Below are 17070 nucleotides of genomic sequence, written 5' to 3' on the forward strand. Positions count from 1 at the left end.
CAAATTAAGAAAGCATTGTCACACACACAGCCAGGAAACACGCTGCAAATCCATGCAAAAAACCTGCATATTCAGTCGACCCAAAAGTTCTGCTGAACTTAAAGGCACTGTATTAGATGCCACTAAATCCCATGCACTGGACCTTTACAGGTGTTTGATGTAAATTTTGTGAGGGAAAAAAAAAAAAATACTGAAAAAAATTCTATGCATCATTATTATTGATGTGTACCTGTGAATATGAATACGTAAATGTGTGTTTGATTTCTCCCCCCAGTCACGAAGGGTCAGAGATGAGGCCAAAGATGTGAGTTAGCTCCTCCTCTCTCTCTCTCTCTCACTCACACACACACACACACACACACACACACACACACACACACACACACACACACACACACACACACACACACACACACACACTTTTAACATGACATTTAAACAACACAGATCTTTCTGCATTTTGTTGAAGAGACAAGTTGTCACAGATAATAAGCTTCATCTTTTCTGCTGCTGTGTTATTGGGTAACTTGACTGAGGGGCATATTAAGGGAAGCGATTACATAGCCTTCTTGGTATGAAGCTTGTGTAAGAATCACAAACTCCATTATGAATTTTAAGTTCACCAAACACATTCTGTTTTTATGCAGTTTAATCAAAACAGCCGGAGCAACTGTTCTTAAGCTGTCTGACTGAGACGACTAATTGCTCCTCAGTGATTGTTTTGAACGACATGCTTGTGTTGTCTTTGTGAGATGAGCTCTGATTTGATATTTACCAACGATGTAATAGCATTTGCACAATTCTGCCTCTCGTTTTGTTCCTCCCAGAATGAGGAGAATGCCAACAATGTCCCTATTGAAGGCTTGTCTATTCAGCATCCCCAGGTGAGGGATTCGGCAGCGGCAGCACTAATTTGTCATGATTCAATGACCTTGATGCCGCACTGATTATCTGTGTGCGCTTCTGCATTCTGTACATGTGTGCGTCTGTCCATGCATGTGCATCGGTGGGCGGATGTGTGAGTGTCGGCCTCCTGCAGCTCCTGGATGCTCGCAGCGGTAATAACTCAGAGTAAATGGCTGTCTGCCTGACAGTGCCGGCTCAGTGCCTGGGTGTATCTCATCTAAAGAATCACGGCCATTACAACCTATTTTCTAAAGCCATTGTCATTTTGAAAATGAGCCAAAGCAGTTTGAGGTGCAGTCTTGTGCTCCGGTAAGGAATTAACTCTGACAGCTACTCAGCCGTCATTTCTTACCCTTTAGTGTCCTTTTTTTTTTCTTTTTTCTTTTTGCCGCAGAAAGAGTCCATTTTCAAGATGGAAGTGATAACGGTGATAGAGCCTAATACAGTGCACCTTTATGTATTGCTCCTTTTTCTTTTTCCATACAACTTTCCCTGGAGCTGCAATAAATGGAAGACATTTTTCAGAAAAGATAAACCACACAAGACAGGGAGTCACCAGGCACCTCATGATTCGACTGAAGTCCAATTAAGAGGGTGCGATCATAGATGGATCTTGATGCATTTAAAATCTATACGTGATTTAGGTAACGCTTTATGACAGCCATTATTAATAAATGTTGAATTTGAAGTTAATTAAACTTTAGCTAATAGTTATTACACCATCAGCAAACCATGAAACACTTTATAACCATGCATTAAACAGTTATACAATTCTGATCCAAACAATGTTTATAGATGAACCACACAGAACAGTGTAAAGAATTTCTCCGTAAAATAACAGTGCAGTGCTGGTAGGCTGGATGTCAGCATCTACTGTCATTTATTTTAACAACATACCACCATATATTGGAATTTAGTATATTAAGGTAGGGTAACTGAGTTTTTCTGTAATTGTACAGTATATGTCAGCAAGTTACTGTTTGTTGACTATTTTGCTCTTAATGTAAATCCTCAAGTATGACAAAAAGTAGCAAAAACAAGAGAACACACATCCAATGAAATATTTATTCAAAGTCAACAGTCATTTGTAGAGCATTTCATTTGTTTTGTTTGTTAAAAGTGAAATAACAATTAACTAATGTTTTATGAAGTATACATTTACCTTTTGTTAATGATCTCTATCATCTTTGCTACTTTTCGCCAAAGCTGAAGAATTAGCCAAGCTTAGAATGGAAACCCACATGTCGTGAACTGGGTCTGATTATTGACCTCGCCGCATCAGGAGATCCAAGAGTGTGCGTTCACTGCTGCACACAGTTGTGGTTTATATTTCCTGACTATATGTTGACCTCGCTGTGCTACAAGCTGTATGCAAAGCTTCTTTTTCACTGAAAACATTTTTGCTTGTCCGATCTCGTGAATTTGAAATGAGTTCACGATCATCAGATGTTTTCTCATGCAGGTCGAACCGTACGAGGATTCCCAGTACATACAAGGAGCTGTGAACATGGTACTACGGCTAAGGTGAGACGGACGTTTCCTTCAGATCTTTTCCTCGTCTGTTGTTACATGAGACATTTCTTAAGTCCCAGGTGGCAATAGAAGCTTTAAAAGCAGTTTTAAGTTCCCATATTATAGAAAGTGAGATTTCCATGCCTGTTTGATTATGAGGCAGGTCTAGGTGCCATATGAAAACTGCTAAACTGACAAAATGCTCAATCCAAGCAGAGATTCACGCAGCCTGTGTCCAGAAACTGTGACTTTAAATGAGCCGCCAGAACTTCCGTAAGGTTGTGATGTCACAACTTTATGGTCAAGGCCCACAGAGCTGATGTGGAAACATGGTGGGCGGTACCTGCTCTGGCCAGTGAGAGGTGACCAGTCTGGGCAGACTGGGCTTAATCAGTAGGGGGTCTTAAAGAGACAGGTAACAAATGGAGCGGTCACACTGAGGATGAATAGAGGTGCTTCAGCAATGGACCGTTTGAGAAAAATAAGGCATTTATTGAACATCAAAGCATGTAAACAATTTCTAGTAAACACACAGAGTAAAGGTGTGAACCTGTAGATAAGCGCAATGCGAGAAATACACAACAGATTCACAAACTGCGTCATCTCTTCACTTTGTCTTAAATATGCCGGCTATTAATACAGCTAATGATGTTTGCCTGCTATGCAGGGGATCTGGCATTGCCATGGATCCCTTCTCCTCCCTTCGTCTCACCGGTGGTGTCATAGCGAGGAGGGTGTTACACTCCATTGGTTCGCTGGCTGCGCTCCACATTCTGCTCCCCTCCTTTCATAGCAGCCTTTTCTTCTTGCTGTCGCATTTTCAGACACTGCTGCTCATGAACACATCTTGAAGGCTTGTGATTCAGCCAACATTTGCGATAAGTTGATCAGTAGATCATATACACCATATTTACCTTCTCTTTCTCATTATGCAAACAGACCGAGAGAGAATACGAGAAAGGGATGTGGCAACAGACAGAATGTGATGCATTTTTGGACAGTGGAAAGTCTGCCTGTAGCTCCCTGATGAGCTGGTTTCAGAGCACACTCTTGGTTGAACAGACATCTGAAGGTCCCTTCCCAGGCGTCCAGCACAGCCATTTTATTCCACACTCACCAACAAAACAGCGGTCAGGATGCAACAGCAGAGAAATCATTCTAACCTGGTGATTAAAATAAATTGGCGGTTTTCAGTGGTTCGGGCTTTTAGTATTTCTTTTTGGTTCCGCTGTTTAACACACAGATGTGGTTAATAATAGTACAATTACAGCATCAACGTCCAACGCAGCGCTGATTAAATGTAAAAAAACCTGCCTTTCCTTGTTACAAGCTTGTAAAAAAAAGTGTCAAAGCAGGGTCGTGCAGCGAATGAATTAATTTCTACGGTGAAATGCTTTCACTGTGTTTAACATGATCCCAGGATTAGGCTGTCAGGTCGCCCCTCTGATTTGTCAGCCAGAATATTCAGTATTAGAGATGCAGACGTGTGATGGATGCGCTCTTAGATGTAAGTCCATAAAGCGTGATGGCATTTTTTCCCTTTTTTTTTTTTCTGAGGGTTTCTAATGCTCATATACGCCCTGCTAGATTACCAAAACCATTTCATGTGACACGCTCTCCAGTATGAATGCGTTAACGATGGGATTTTTGTATGACGGTTTATGTTCCCTAAGCTGGAAACGGATGACAGGACATTATATTATATTTGATGCAGCGGCAAGATATGTGGAGCCTTGTAGAGGGTGGATAACGTCGAGCACCTCTTTGTGCACAATTTATCCCTCAAATGCTGAATCTGAGGGCGTCAACAGAGTTATCTCCATCCGAACAGCAGATGTTGTTCTGACTTGGAACCAGTCGGTGTGCTTGATTTCGAAAAATAACTGGGAAAGAGCATTTTCTGAGCTATTTGCCTCTGACTTTTTCTTCATTGTTGAGTCGGATTTGGCTGGTGTGTTTCTAAAGTGAATCAGCACGGAGGGGTTTTTATAAGATGAGAGGCTGCATTCACATTTAGGGATTTTCCTTGGCTGTGGTCCTATGTTTTTGGGGCAGAATGAGATATATTTATGGGCACAAGTAGTGTGGCGCTGCATGAGAAGTAGGGCGATTAAGTGAAAGATTTGTCTGGAATATCAATGTAAAGCACGGCGAGATGTTTTTTTTCCGCTCGACTTCGGCGTAAATTCAAAGAAAATTGCTTCTTCAAAAAGCTGGAATCTTGTCGCCAGGTGTGAAATATTGTGCAAACATATGGCGGAAAACACAACAATAACCCCCCCGCCCCCCAATTTTAAAGATTGATGGTCCGAGAGAATTTGCAAAAGATTAAATAGTGAATGCATGAAAGTAATTGAGTTTGAGAGAGCAAAATAAACAGCTAATTGGTCTCCCTTCTCAACTAATAAGGCGGTTTAACTGATTAGCACGAGTTTATTGCAATATGATCCCCGAGCAGCACAGACAGGGGAGCCGCAGCAGCATGATTGGATTTTTGTCAACATTTTGTTTGGAACTCATTCAATCTCTTTTCTTTTTTTTTTTTTTTACAAAGGCACTGAGGTCTCCTGCGAACAGTGCTGTCAGCAGTTTGAAGGGGAAGTTCAGACTTGCACAATATGCCTGCTGTTGGTGCAATGTCATTGGAGCTTAAATTAGCCAAAACAGCACAGATGCAAATTGATTTCACTGAGCAGTTCAGTCGAGAGGTGACATTTCCCTCTAAAGGTTCTTCTTCATAAAGGGTAACTTGATGTTGACAAATGTCAGGGTATCGTCTGGAATGTACATCTACCTACATTTTTTGAGACCCATAACCCTGAAGTGGGATTACCCTGCCTGTTTCTTCTGTATATGCCGCCTGCCAATATAGGTTCTTTAGACTACAGCATACTTCATGAAATCTTTTGTTTTTCTACCTGCCTGTCTTGGTGCTTTGGTTTGGGGCCTTTTTCGATATACATTCAGTAGCATAAATAATTAATCATTTTTTCCCCCCCATTTTTTTGACATTCATTTAGACTAAATTGATAATAATTGACTCACATAATTTGGTGCTTATTACAGGTAACATGGGAATTTAAATGGTCTTTTATTCTTGGAAACTGTAGTTTCCATATTTGGTGAATTATATGTTTGCCTCTAGGCAAATTCATTGTTTTGTTAAGCTGACCAGCTGTTCACAGACTAAAACACTCTCAAGGTTATGGCAGCAATTAGTTAGAATTAATTGATTGAAAGTCTAGAGACGGGACACAGTGTTAATGTCCTCATAATTAATCAAATATAACATGGTTCCTTCCAGGAAATTATTCAAATTACCAGGAAATGATGGACCTGTAAAATAAAGTGTTACCAGGTTCAGCACTTGTAACATTTTAACAAGTGCTATAGATTTTTATTTTACATCTGAAACCTGGATCTCATTTCTTTTTTAATAAACATATAAGATTGATTGCCCTTTTCATTTTATGTGCCATCAAGTCATGAACTTTTTCAGACATAGCAGTAGACTTTCACCTCACAGTGGGGTCCAAATGTCTGGGACCACATTGAACATCCTCAATATTTTAATGTGAACATGGAAATAATCAAGGTTTGAGAGTGTTATGATGAGTTTCATTATGACAGGATCATCAGGTTTTGTACAAACGTCAGTGCCAGCCTGAGTTTGCCAGCTTGAGTTTCTGCTATCATTAAAGGCAACCTATTACCTATACCTGTTTTTGAATGGTAAAAAAGTCCACACCCACAGAGGCTTCCTTTTACCTACAGAAAACTCCGCTCCTCAAATGCCTTGTCAGTAGTCCTGCACTTTAATTCTGTGACATCACAATACATTGACGTGTCATAAATTTGCACAGTTTATGCCTAGAGGCTAGTTTGGCACGTAAGAACTGATTTAACACAGCTGCTCATGTTGTTAGTGGTGCTGGCTCAAGTGCATGTGTTTCAAACAGACAGGGAATACGGTGCTGCAACCCCGGACAATATGACAATACTGATGTGTTTTTGAGCATTAAAGCATGTAAACCTGTTCTAGTAGTAACCCAAAATAAAATCATGAACCTGAAAATGAGCAGAATATGTCTCCTTTAAAGCAAAGGGGGGGACATACCAGATCCTAAGATATACTGAAATTCAAGGATTAACTTTCCACTCAAATTGTTAAGCTGATATTATCATTTGCAATGGAAAAAAATGATATCACATTCAAAACAAATGCAAAAATGGCAGTATCTTGACTGGCATTCTCAGACATTGTGAATTAAAAAAAAACCTGTCTCTCTGTCTATGTGACATATCATTTAGAATAAAACTATGTAGTCCCAGCAGGGCACCATCTCTTGGCTTTTGCATCACAATATGTTGCATTTTCTTTCAAATATCTGATTTTTTCTTACCTAAAAATAACTACTGAGCTCCACTGTTAGTACTCTCTGTGACAGCCAACAATACAGGACTGTACTGACAGACATCACCAGGTGTCAGGTGGAGACATTTAAAAAGAAAATAATTCTCGGCCTGTCTTCATTATGTTTGCCACGGACCTGTCTATACCATTGCGAAGGCAGTCTGCTCACTTATGGATTATACTCTATCTTAGTTTCATAAACCTGCCATTGTCCCGTGGGATGACACAGCCATCTCACATGCGCAAGTTAGTTCACAATGTGTCAGAAATAAAGGGAGGGTTGGTGGGTGGAATTCTAATCGTTCTGTTGTTGAACTGTGAACAACACTAAATCTTCAGAGGGCTGAAACCCTCACACGTCATGACAGCGTTCAGCCCTCTATATGTGGCTAATCCTCCTGACGTCGTCTTGCAGAGCGCTTTTCGAAACATTGTCGGTTTTCCTAAGAGGAGGCAGATTTTAGACACAATCTTTTTTTGGGCAGGGTTATAATTCTCTGACAAAGGTGTTAGCCTAGCCTTGGCAGTGTGCGGCCTCAGCTTCCACTGCTGGGAACAGAGACGTTGTTTACATCCATCTGCTCCACCAGATTTTAACTCTCCAAAATTAAAAAAAGGAAAAAAGGAAAAAAAAAAAGTTGAGCTGACTCACAGCTGAGCTAATAGTAAATCCTCACGCCCACTGTTTTGTATAGATCTGCTGCTAACACACTCTCTGCAGATGTGTGTTGAATTATGGCTCTAATCTCATCCGAGACGAGGGTCGTGGGCTGGCCGTGTGATTTATTTAAGCGAGACTACAGACCAAATTAATCCTCTCCTGCAACACTTCTTTTGGGGTCGCACTGATGTGTCGCGCTTTCATCGGCAGCCGGCTACTCCGCTGTCACGCTCCATTTTTTAAAGACAGATCTCTAATGCAGGTGATACAAATGAAGGCAGGTTGAGGCTGCAAAGAGGCTGGAGGGCACGTTTTGTTAATGAAAAGAAAGTGGGATTTACACAGCAGGTGACAACGTTTTAAGCCGTTCTTTATGTAGACCTCTCCGTTCTACAGTAATCTGTATATCTCAGTGCATGCAGCAGATGTTGGCATGCAGAAGAAGCGGTCGGACAGCTGTTACCTTTCACGCGTGATGAAAACCACTGAGACGCGTCCTCTGCACACTCATTATAGCGCCTTCATCCACTGCTATGGCACGTTTTCCCCACACAACTTACCCAATTAATGTGTTAGTTAATTGGCTAGTTACTTAGACTTAGCTGCCACTAGACAAGCGGTTTTGCTTTAATGTATCATTAGGAAGTAAATGTTGATTGCACATTTAGATTAGTTTCCTCTAAATCTCGCTCTCACCATGTAATTTTGCCTGCCACCGGGCACGAAATCTCCTGGGATAATTAAGTCTTGCTGGCAGCCTGGTACTATTTCTATCTGCTTTCACATCTCCATTTTACCGGTACGGTTGCCTCTGTTTCCAGGTTCGAATCCTGCGCTTGTGTGGGTTTTTCTCCAGGTGCTCCGGTTTCCCCCCCACCATCAAAACATGTAAATCAGGTTACTCTAGTCGACGTATCCAAGTCACTGTCGTAGAACTGGAGTTGGTCCCTGAGCAGTCTACATTTGGCTGCCCACTGCTCTCACCCAAAGGACAAGTTTCACCACACTGTACATTGTTTGATTGCGTGTGTTGAATAAACTCATTCTGCCTCCATTGTGGACTAAATGAATGAATAAACTCAGATTTTGTCCCGTGTTGCAGGTAGTAGTGACTGTGAGGAAAACAGAAACGATACGGTTGTGTTTGTGACAGTGTTGCCGACAAAAATACCACTTGGAATAGTTGTCTGTTTCCACTTTGAACAAGTTTGTCATGTGAAAGACGTTTTCTTTTTAGGGCCTTTCAGCTTATTTTGGTTTTCCTGGAGTTCACACCTGTTAGCGCCTTTTTCAGCAAAAATGCAGAAAAAAAGTGTTTTGTTACCTGGCACACAGGTTAGTGTCTAGCTACTGAACATAGTAGAGCAGTAGTTGCAGCTAAAGAGTTGGACATTTTCATCGGGAGTTGGTGGAGACCAAAAACTGAGTTTTAAGGAGAGTGAAGATCAGACTAACATTTGCCAGGGATCACAATCATGCCTCTAAATCAGTTTTGCTGCTTGATGATGACATGTTGTGAGTGTTTAATGACATGTTCACCATATCGTCTGAAGGTTATAGTTTCCAAAATTCGATCATCTGATGATGGATGACAGTGTTGTACCTGTTTTTCTACTACGTTGTTGTCTCTTGTTCCTTTAAATGTCACCGCTTTCTGCAACAAATTTAATTGTGACATTTTGGGCTCACCATCCTCTTGTTTGCTCTCACAGGAACTCCAGAAAAGAGCTGAATGACATCCGGTTTGAATTCACTCCTGGCCGAGGTAAGAGCTCCGTCTGTGCGGATATGAGAGTGCTGCTCCTCTTGTGATAACATCTTCAGGCGATGTGTATTGTTTGCGTGTAACGGGTAATGGCCGTGTTTGCACTCTTGACAGTATCTAATTCAATATCTAACACAATTACCTGCTAAGTGGAATGTTTCAGGCCCAGTATTTGTCATGTTATTCCCTCTCAAGACACTGCTGATGGCGTTTCCCAGGAACTGTTCTCCGCCGGCCTGGTCAACGGGCACGATGTAGTTATTGGTAATGTTCCACCTCTTTATTCTGTTAGATTATGTTGTCTGAGTTGGTTCTCATCTGAGCCCATGAGCCATAACACATCACTTAGAGGGTATCGGGCTTTTACTGGAAAATGCAAAGATGGGCACTTATTCACTCTGCTCCGTAGAACCTGACACAACTACAATTGATAGTAATAACTCATATTTTTATACGCACACTGCATCTGATTTTGAAATGATTACAATAACCTTCATATAGTCTAAAATGGGAACTTGATATTGCCACTAGACATATTTTATAGTGTTGCACAACACGTACTGAAAGGTCGTTTGATATTATTTGAGCATGTTGTTGTTGTCTGCCCTCTGCCTTACAGTTGCTGCTAACCTTCAGAAGATTGTAGATGACCCAACTACCTACAAAGTATTGACCTTTAAGCTGGTGAGTTTTCCAGATGATTGATGTTGATCACACCCTCCCGGGTCGGTCCTGGCCGTCAATGTGCCGCCGTAAACAGCCTGCTGATGAAAGGCTCAGTGAGGGATGTGAGAGCCGGAGTTATTGGGAAGGCAGCAAAAACAGTCCAGATACCTTCAGCATGAAAAGAATGTTGTGTCAACTAGTTTCTCGCCCTCTTTTGGTACGTTGTTAAAAAAAAAAAAAAGGTATGTTGACAGAATGAAAAAAGCGCGACACAGTCCAGAACCTGCTGCAGTGTCTTATAATTCATCTTCAGAATATTGGATAAGACCGTTTCTGTGGTCCTAATACTGCAACTGAGACTGTTCCCCACCAAATAGATTGTTAGTAACAACACAGTAGAAGGCTTATTTAGGATATAAACTGTTGGTCAGTATATTAAACTTTCACTATCCTTTTTTTTAATAAAAAAAAAAAAAAAATGTTTTTTAGTTTTTTCCTTCACAAGTTGCAGGTAAACATCCACATCTAAGCAAGATAAGTTTATTTATGGCACCATTCAGGCAGAATGTAATTCAAAGTGCATTGCAGAGACATCAAAATGAATTAAAATAAGACTTTAAAGGTGTAAGGTGTGAAATTTTATTTTTTCACCCCTGTCTGTTTAGTAATCCAAGAAAGGGATTTGAATCAAACATTCAACCCCATCACTTCCGTTGAGAGTTGATATGACGAAAAAAAAACCCTGATTAGATGAAACACTAAAATGTTTATGCCCTCTAATATGAATATAAAATGTGTATCATTTGTTCCTTTAAGGTTATGACCACGTACTGTACAGCAGTGGCAAAGACAATCTCAACTCAAGGTCCAGTCAGTTTTTTGACAGTATGATCATCAGCACTTTGCTCAATTGTTAGACTGTAGATATTGAAACTTTTAATTATTCTGAGCCCAGACAATTAGCAAATGCTAACTTGAAGAATAAAGTAAAAATGTTTTCATTAATACATTTTCTTTTCTATACACCACGTGTACGTTACTCAGTGTAGTTAGCTACCTAGTAACAAACTACCCCTTAATAATAAAAATAAGATACACACTATGTATCTGAAGTTAACGCTGCATGTTTAAATACAGACATCCTGTTTATATAGAGTTTGTGTAGGTGGACATTTTGATGTGTGTCCAGTCATAAACTAGCTTCTATTACCTGGCAAGAGCTTCAAAAAGACAAAAAGGCTGCAATGGCATTTCTGCCTCAGGGATTTTAAAGATTTCTAAAAATGTTTTATATTGAGTATCTTCCAGTATTAAGCTTCATCCAATATCTATTTTTGTCTTTTTTTTTGTTTTTTTGTTTGGCTGCTGCAGCGTACATGTAACCAACAGGAAGCTTCTTTCTTTCTTTCTGTCTTTCTTTCTGTCTTTCTTTCTTTCTTTCTTTCTTTTTTTATCTGCAATGCATCTTGTTAACTCGTAATCGAAAGGCTCTACAATTCACCTGTGGGTCACTGATTTTGAGTAGAGTAATGTTTATAGGAGGTCTGCATGTGAGCTGCAGCAGAGGAGAGGACGGATGAAGACTAAGTGTATGTTGCATATGTGCCACTTGAAGAAGCCACCTTCGCATGACATTTGTGAAAAAAAAAAGACACTTTAATGTCCGTCCTCCTGGGTCGGACAAAAAAAAAAAAAAAAAAAGTAAATTGTGCTTTTTTTGTTGACCTTTCTGTGTTTATGTGTAAATAACATCTGTGCTAGGGGTCACGGTGCTTCACTAAGTGACCTTTTTCTGCCACATTTGCTTCATCAGCAGCTTCTGAGTGTTGCAGGTGGACCGGCCTCTGGAGGGTCGGGGCTGAGGGCAGGCAGTGCACAGTGGGCGCAACTAGTAGATATATGGACATGCTCTCATTTCCATATGTTAACTGCGCTCCACTGCAGACTGTGTTAAAACTGCCTTTCTGAGCAAAGAGTTACGAGGGCAGTGTCACAAAACCCAAGGAAGGGAGAATAATTGCCCTCACTGGGGGAACCGTTTGTAACACTTTATGTAGACAATTTATGGTGTGGGTGGCACAGGAGCAGCTTTATGACTAAACCGAACAAGAGGTCACTATGGACTCAGTGTTTTCATTCATCATCGGTTCCTCCGTGTTGATCAGACAGAGCTCTCAGACCTCCAGAGAGATGGATTGTTTCTTTTTTCGATCAGATGTGAATTGTTAGAGGCCAGCACATTGGTTTGTCCCCAGGAGGAGAGCTGAATGAAGAAGACAAACTCTGGTTTTCAAGGAACACAAATCTAAACGCACGCTGCCTGTATTATAGCACTCAAAGCACGTCAGGCACTCGAAGGATGAACTGTCAGTGAATTAAATATTGTGTTTTGTCACTGGGAGCTGTTCAGTTTAGTGATGATGCACCTGACTCCCAAACATAGCAGGCGCCTCAATGAGCATTACACCCAATACGTGACTGCTCGTATTCTAAAATTATGGGCAGAATGTTGCTGCTCTAAAAGCCTCTGCTCCCCTGTGGGAAGGCTTCCTATCTGATTTTGAAGCCTGGCTGCAGGGCTTTGTTCCCATTCAGCCACAGGAGTACAGAGGCTGGGCTCAGATGCTGCGCGATAGGGCCCGGCTCACGGTCGGTGTTCCCATTCATCCCAAAGGTGTTGGATGGGAATGAGGTCAAGGGCTCTGTGTGGACCAGTCGGGGTTCCATTACTTAGTGCACAGGGGCATTTTCATGTTAAAACAGGAAACAGTCTTTTCCAAAGTATTGCCAAAAAGTTACAGGCACACTTTGTACTTAAATATTCCACTATACCACTTCTTCCCACCAGCCTGAAGCACGAAAAGCCCCTGTCCAAAAGTCTATGTTGTACACTGGAGGTTTCGCAGAATAATATGCTGCTTTAGGCAGTTGGGGCATGCGGAGAGGGAGCTGGAACCTTTGAATCAAGAATTCCACATTGTTATTACGTGAAAATATGATAGATCTCCTGTGTTGAACTGGCTATTCAACTTCTTCGTAGGAGAAGTTGATCGCTTCTGAAATGCAGTCATCATGAACGCTCTGCCATGTGTGTGTGTGTGTGTGATAAATGGACCACCTTTCACACTAGACAAGAAAAAAACACCCATTAACATCCAGCTAACACTGGAAAAGGGCGCAATTGGCATTCATTCCAGGTCAAGTGACTCTGCAGTAGTCACAGGTGTTTATTGGCTCCGAAAAATTCGTCAAATTCGTGCTCTAGCAATTAGAAAAGATTCAACTGCCTGTTTTGCCAGGTTTTCCCACTTTACCCACAATCTGCATCAGTGCACTCATTTGGCGTAAAAATTGCTGCTTTAATGTGCGCAAACTAAAAGGGATCAAGGGCCTCAGACTTAAAAATATGGCTTTATTTACACATAAAGTCCGACTGCATGATAAGGAATGGCCCCAGTACTGACCTTATTAAACGGATTGGGCGCTGGGACTCAGCCACATTCTCACTCACTGTCATAAAATTGTGAGAATGCAGAGTTATAAACCTTCTGGAACAATATAATTGACATTTGCGCAGCCTGAAAAGATCGTTGATGAGCCGGCTCCGTTCATAATTCAGAATAAGGCTGACGATATGCTGTATCTGTCTTACTGTCAACAAAACCAACAATTTCTGGTCCACTGTTCTGAAGTTCCTGCCCTGTTTGAGCTACTCAGTCTTAAACCCATGTGTTCCCGCTGAGGGGTGTCACACTACAGCTGTTTGAGAGATTTTTGCGGGATTAGTTCTGCCGATGGAGATGGGAGTGTCAGGATGCCACGTACCCCCGTTGACCCCTCCCGATGTCTCCCTCCTCCTCATGCAGGCATCCGGCTGCGACGACACGGAGATCCCGGACGAGGTGAAGCTGATCGGCTTTGCACAGCTAAGCGTTTGCTGATGCCCTCTTCATGCCTGAAGCAGGTGAGACAGGGGGAGACAGTTCAGGGCACACAGACTGAGGAACACACCACCATCTCCCCCAAACACCCCTCCCCTGAAAACTCACTCCTCCTCCTCCTCCTCCTCCTCCCCTCCCTCACTTGTTTCACCTTACCCCGAGGCTGAGCTCCACCTCCAAGCTACACCTCCTTTAGCGCCGACTTCCCCTGCTCACTGCCCCCCCCCGACCTTTAACCTTAAAAGCATTCCACCGCCCAGCGCACAGACGGGATCAGGAAACAGCCCAGGAACCTAAAGATGTACTCAGGTGGTGACATGAGGTGATTAAGATGTAGCTTTGAATGTCTATTTATTTGTATTTTTTCTCATTTTTTGGTTTTTGTTTCACACCATATTACGTTTTGTGTTCATCAAAGCTCTCATTATTTATTGAAATGAGAAGATATATTTTTACTTTTGTTTGTGTTCTCACGCTGTTTTGTTGCCACACTGAAAAGAAAAAACAAAAAAAACAAAAAACAAAACAAATTTGCTTTTTGACTCTCATCTCACAAGCCCACTCATTTGTGATGTTTCCCTGAGGTCTTTGTCAGAATGTGAGGTTTAGTTCATTCATGGAGTAAAGCACATTTTTTCATAATAATGTAATGAATGTCTGAAAAATGAGAGTGGATTATATTTCTGTGTCAAGACCTGTTTTTTTTTCCATTGACAAGAAGGGAACTCTTCGTTTGATTGTGCAGAAAAAAAAGACAAACAAAACGAGACCCGGATGCTACTGTGTATAATTTGCTGCTCTCGACAGTGCTAAATGCTTCAAAAATGTTAGAGGTGCCTTGTTCATTTTTCTGTGCCTAAGAAAGTAAAGTGAGACCACACGAAGAGCAGAAAACCCGCTGATTACCATTTCATAAATGTACTACTATTACAGCAACGACACAAATCAAGTATCTTAACTTCACGAGACAAGCTACAATGCACTTTCGGGCTGAGTGTGTGCACCCGGCCAGCAGATGCTTAGCCCCCCGGAGACAAGACAAATAAAATGTAACGGAACCTGTAGTCAGTTAATCAGCTCTGGTTGTGTTCAGACGCCAGGTTAATACACGAAAACCACAACAGTTTGATTTTTTTTTTCTCGCTCTGTCCTGCTGCACTACAAAACCTTTTTCGTTCCCCCCCCCCAAAAAAAATATAGTAGTTTCTAAAAAATGTACTGTATGACAATGCATCTGAGGATGAAACCAAAAGGCAACTACTGAAAGGGTGACGAGCCATTTGTTTGTCCAAACAAAGTCCAGTAGTACTAAATTATTTTTTAAGTATTTGAGGTGGTAAATATTAAATTCTACTAAATTCTTTATTATGGAGTAATTTATTGTTGTTTTTTTTATGTACAGTATGAGTACCATTTCAGCATATTACCCCTGTTCCCTCTCTGTAATCAGCTGATGTCAAGTTTCTGACGAGGAGCAACAATAAAGAATTGCTATTATTTGGAAACGGCGTGGAGTCTTTATTATCAGCAGAGTGTCACAATGTATTTAGATATAAGCTGTGCCACTGAAGCTAAAACTTTGGATACAAGATGATTTCGATGTTTATTTTTTCGAATGCTTGACTTGGCACACGCAAAAGAGGTCGATCCCTTTTTGTGGGAATAGTTTCCGTAATGTGTTGAGTGTATTTTTGACAGTCAGAGTTGCGCCAAAGGATTTCGTTGCATCCACAACAACTGAGGCGATCTACTGGACAGACTGCAAAACTTTTGGTTAAAGGTCCCATATTATACCGTTTTTCATCAATTTCACACAGCTGTCAGAGGTCCAACAACTCTATATTGGATATGCATTGCCCTAAACCCATGTCTGGTCCTGAATTTCAGCTGTCTGAAAGTTGCTCTACAGAGCTCTCCTGACAGCAGTCTGAATCTGTGCCTGCACCTTTAAATGCTAATGAGCTCCGTCTGTCAACGCCCACTTGGAGAGCCCTTCCTTCTACCTCAATCTCAGGGAGAGGATGCCCCTTGCGTTAGCAGTAGCATGAGCTAATGTTTACGGTGGATGTATATATATCGCTGTGTCTCGCAGAGATTTTTTCGTTCACTCATACCAGTTTGACCTAGAATGGGACCCAGAAGAAGAGGCTCCTGAAGAAGTACAAACTCTGTGGCTGCAGCAGGACGTTTCAGAATGGTCAGTGTGTCTGTATAATGTTAGTTTGTTCGCATGTGTTGTTACATTTACCACCATGAAGCTAATGGCTAACAGCTAGTGAAAGCTGTGTTTGTCTCCAACACAGTCTCCAAACTCTAGGACACTGTTAGCATCGTCTCTGTCTCCAATCTGCACGTTTTCAGACTTTTTACTGTGACAACCAAGCTCCATCGTAATATCATTAACATTAAACTCGCTTCAAACTCCATTGCATAGCGGACTGAAGCGGAGCTAACTAGTTAGCCGATTTCCAGCTGACTTCACCATACTCGTAGGCAACTATAAATACTATCAAACTGCGGCGACACTTTCTGGTGGCTCGGGTGCAGTTGCTGGGTCCAGTATGGTTGGGACTGATCCTTTTACCAGGGTCAGTGTCAAGGCAAAGCCAGCTTCGTATTGACCCTCGTTACTGAAGCAGTCCGATGTGAAGTGATTAGCACATGCACACAAGCTAACACGAACCGTAGCCGGCACGTTGTCTTAAAATATAAAACGCAGCCACTGTCTCTTCTGTTCTTCTGTAGCTGGGACAGAATATAGGCACTGATGTTGATTTTTACAACCAACAACAGAGCAATTTGCATGTCTAGCTCTGAGTGACAACATTGCGAAACACTGCTGTCTCACCACTGGACACACCGAACTTCACCTCAGGGATGAACGCCCCCCTCTCAGATATTTCCTATCACCACACAGAGGAGGTCGGCCTATGATAATGACTCCTTTCGTTGCGTAATGACAGGAGCTGAATCTGAACAGCCTGTTTGAGTGCCGTGTTACCAGTGGGTGGGCTGCAGAGACCATGCAGGAATCACTTGTTTTCTTCAGTCTAGGAGTTGGCAGGCTCAGGGAGCAGTTTATATATGTAGAGACCAGAGAAAACATGTTTTTCATAATGTGGGACCTTTTAGAGTTAATCATTTATATAAACAAACATTCCCTTATAAATCAAAAATATTTGTTCCCCCTCTCACCTATAGTTGT

At 41.6% G+C, this 17070-nt stretch overlaps 1 protein-coding gene across 2 annotated transcripts in view; it reads left to right on the forward strand.

The window, feature by feature from the left end:
- stk39 (serine threonine kinase 39) overlaps window positions 1-15370 on the forward strand; it is a 32044-nt gene extending 16674 nt beyond the window's left edge. The window contains exons 12-18 of one of the 2 annotated variants that reach the window (XM_037110588.1): window positions 275-304; window positions 828-884; window positions 2369-2430; window positions 9206-9258; window positions 9454-9522; window positions 9878-9942; window positions 13791-15370. In XM_037110588.1, the coding sequence (XP_036966483.1) occupies window positions 275-304; window positions 828-884; window positions 2369-2430; window positions 9206-9258; window positions 9454-9522; window positions 9878-9942; window positions 13791-13865 (411 nt within the window). In that variant the 3' untranslated portion in view covers window positions 13866-15370. The remainder of the gene's footprint in view (window positions 1-274; window positions 305-827; window positions 885-2368; window positions 2431-9205; window positions 9259-9453; window positions 9523-9877; window positions 9943-13790) is intronic. The other variant, XM_037110589.1, reaches the window with a different exon arrangement.
- The last annotated feature ends 1700 nt before the right edge of the window (window positions 15371-17070 follow it).

The sequence above is a fragment of the Acanthopagrus latus genome, chromosome 9 (assembly GCF_904848185.1).
Source record: "Acanthopagrus latus isolate v.2019 chromosome 9, fAcaLat1.1, whole genome shotgun sequence".
Lineage (NCBI taxonomy): Eukaryota > Metazoa > Chordata > Actinopteri > Spariformes > Sparidae > Acanthopagrus > Acanthopagrus latus.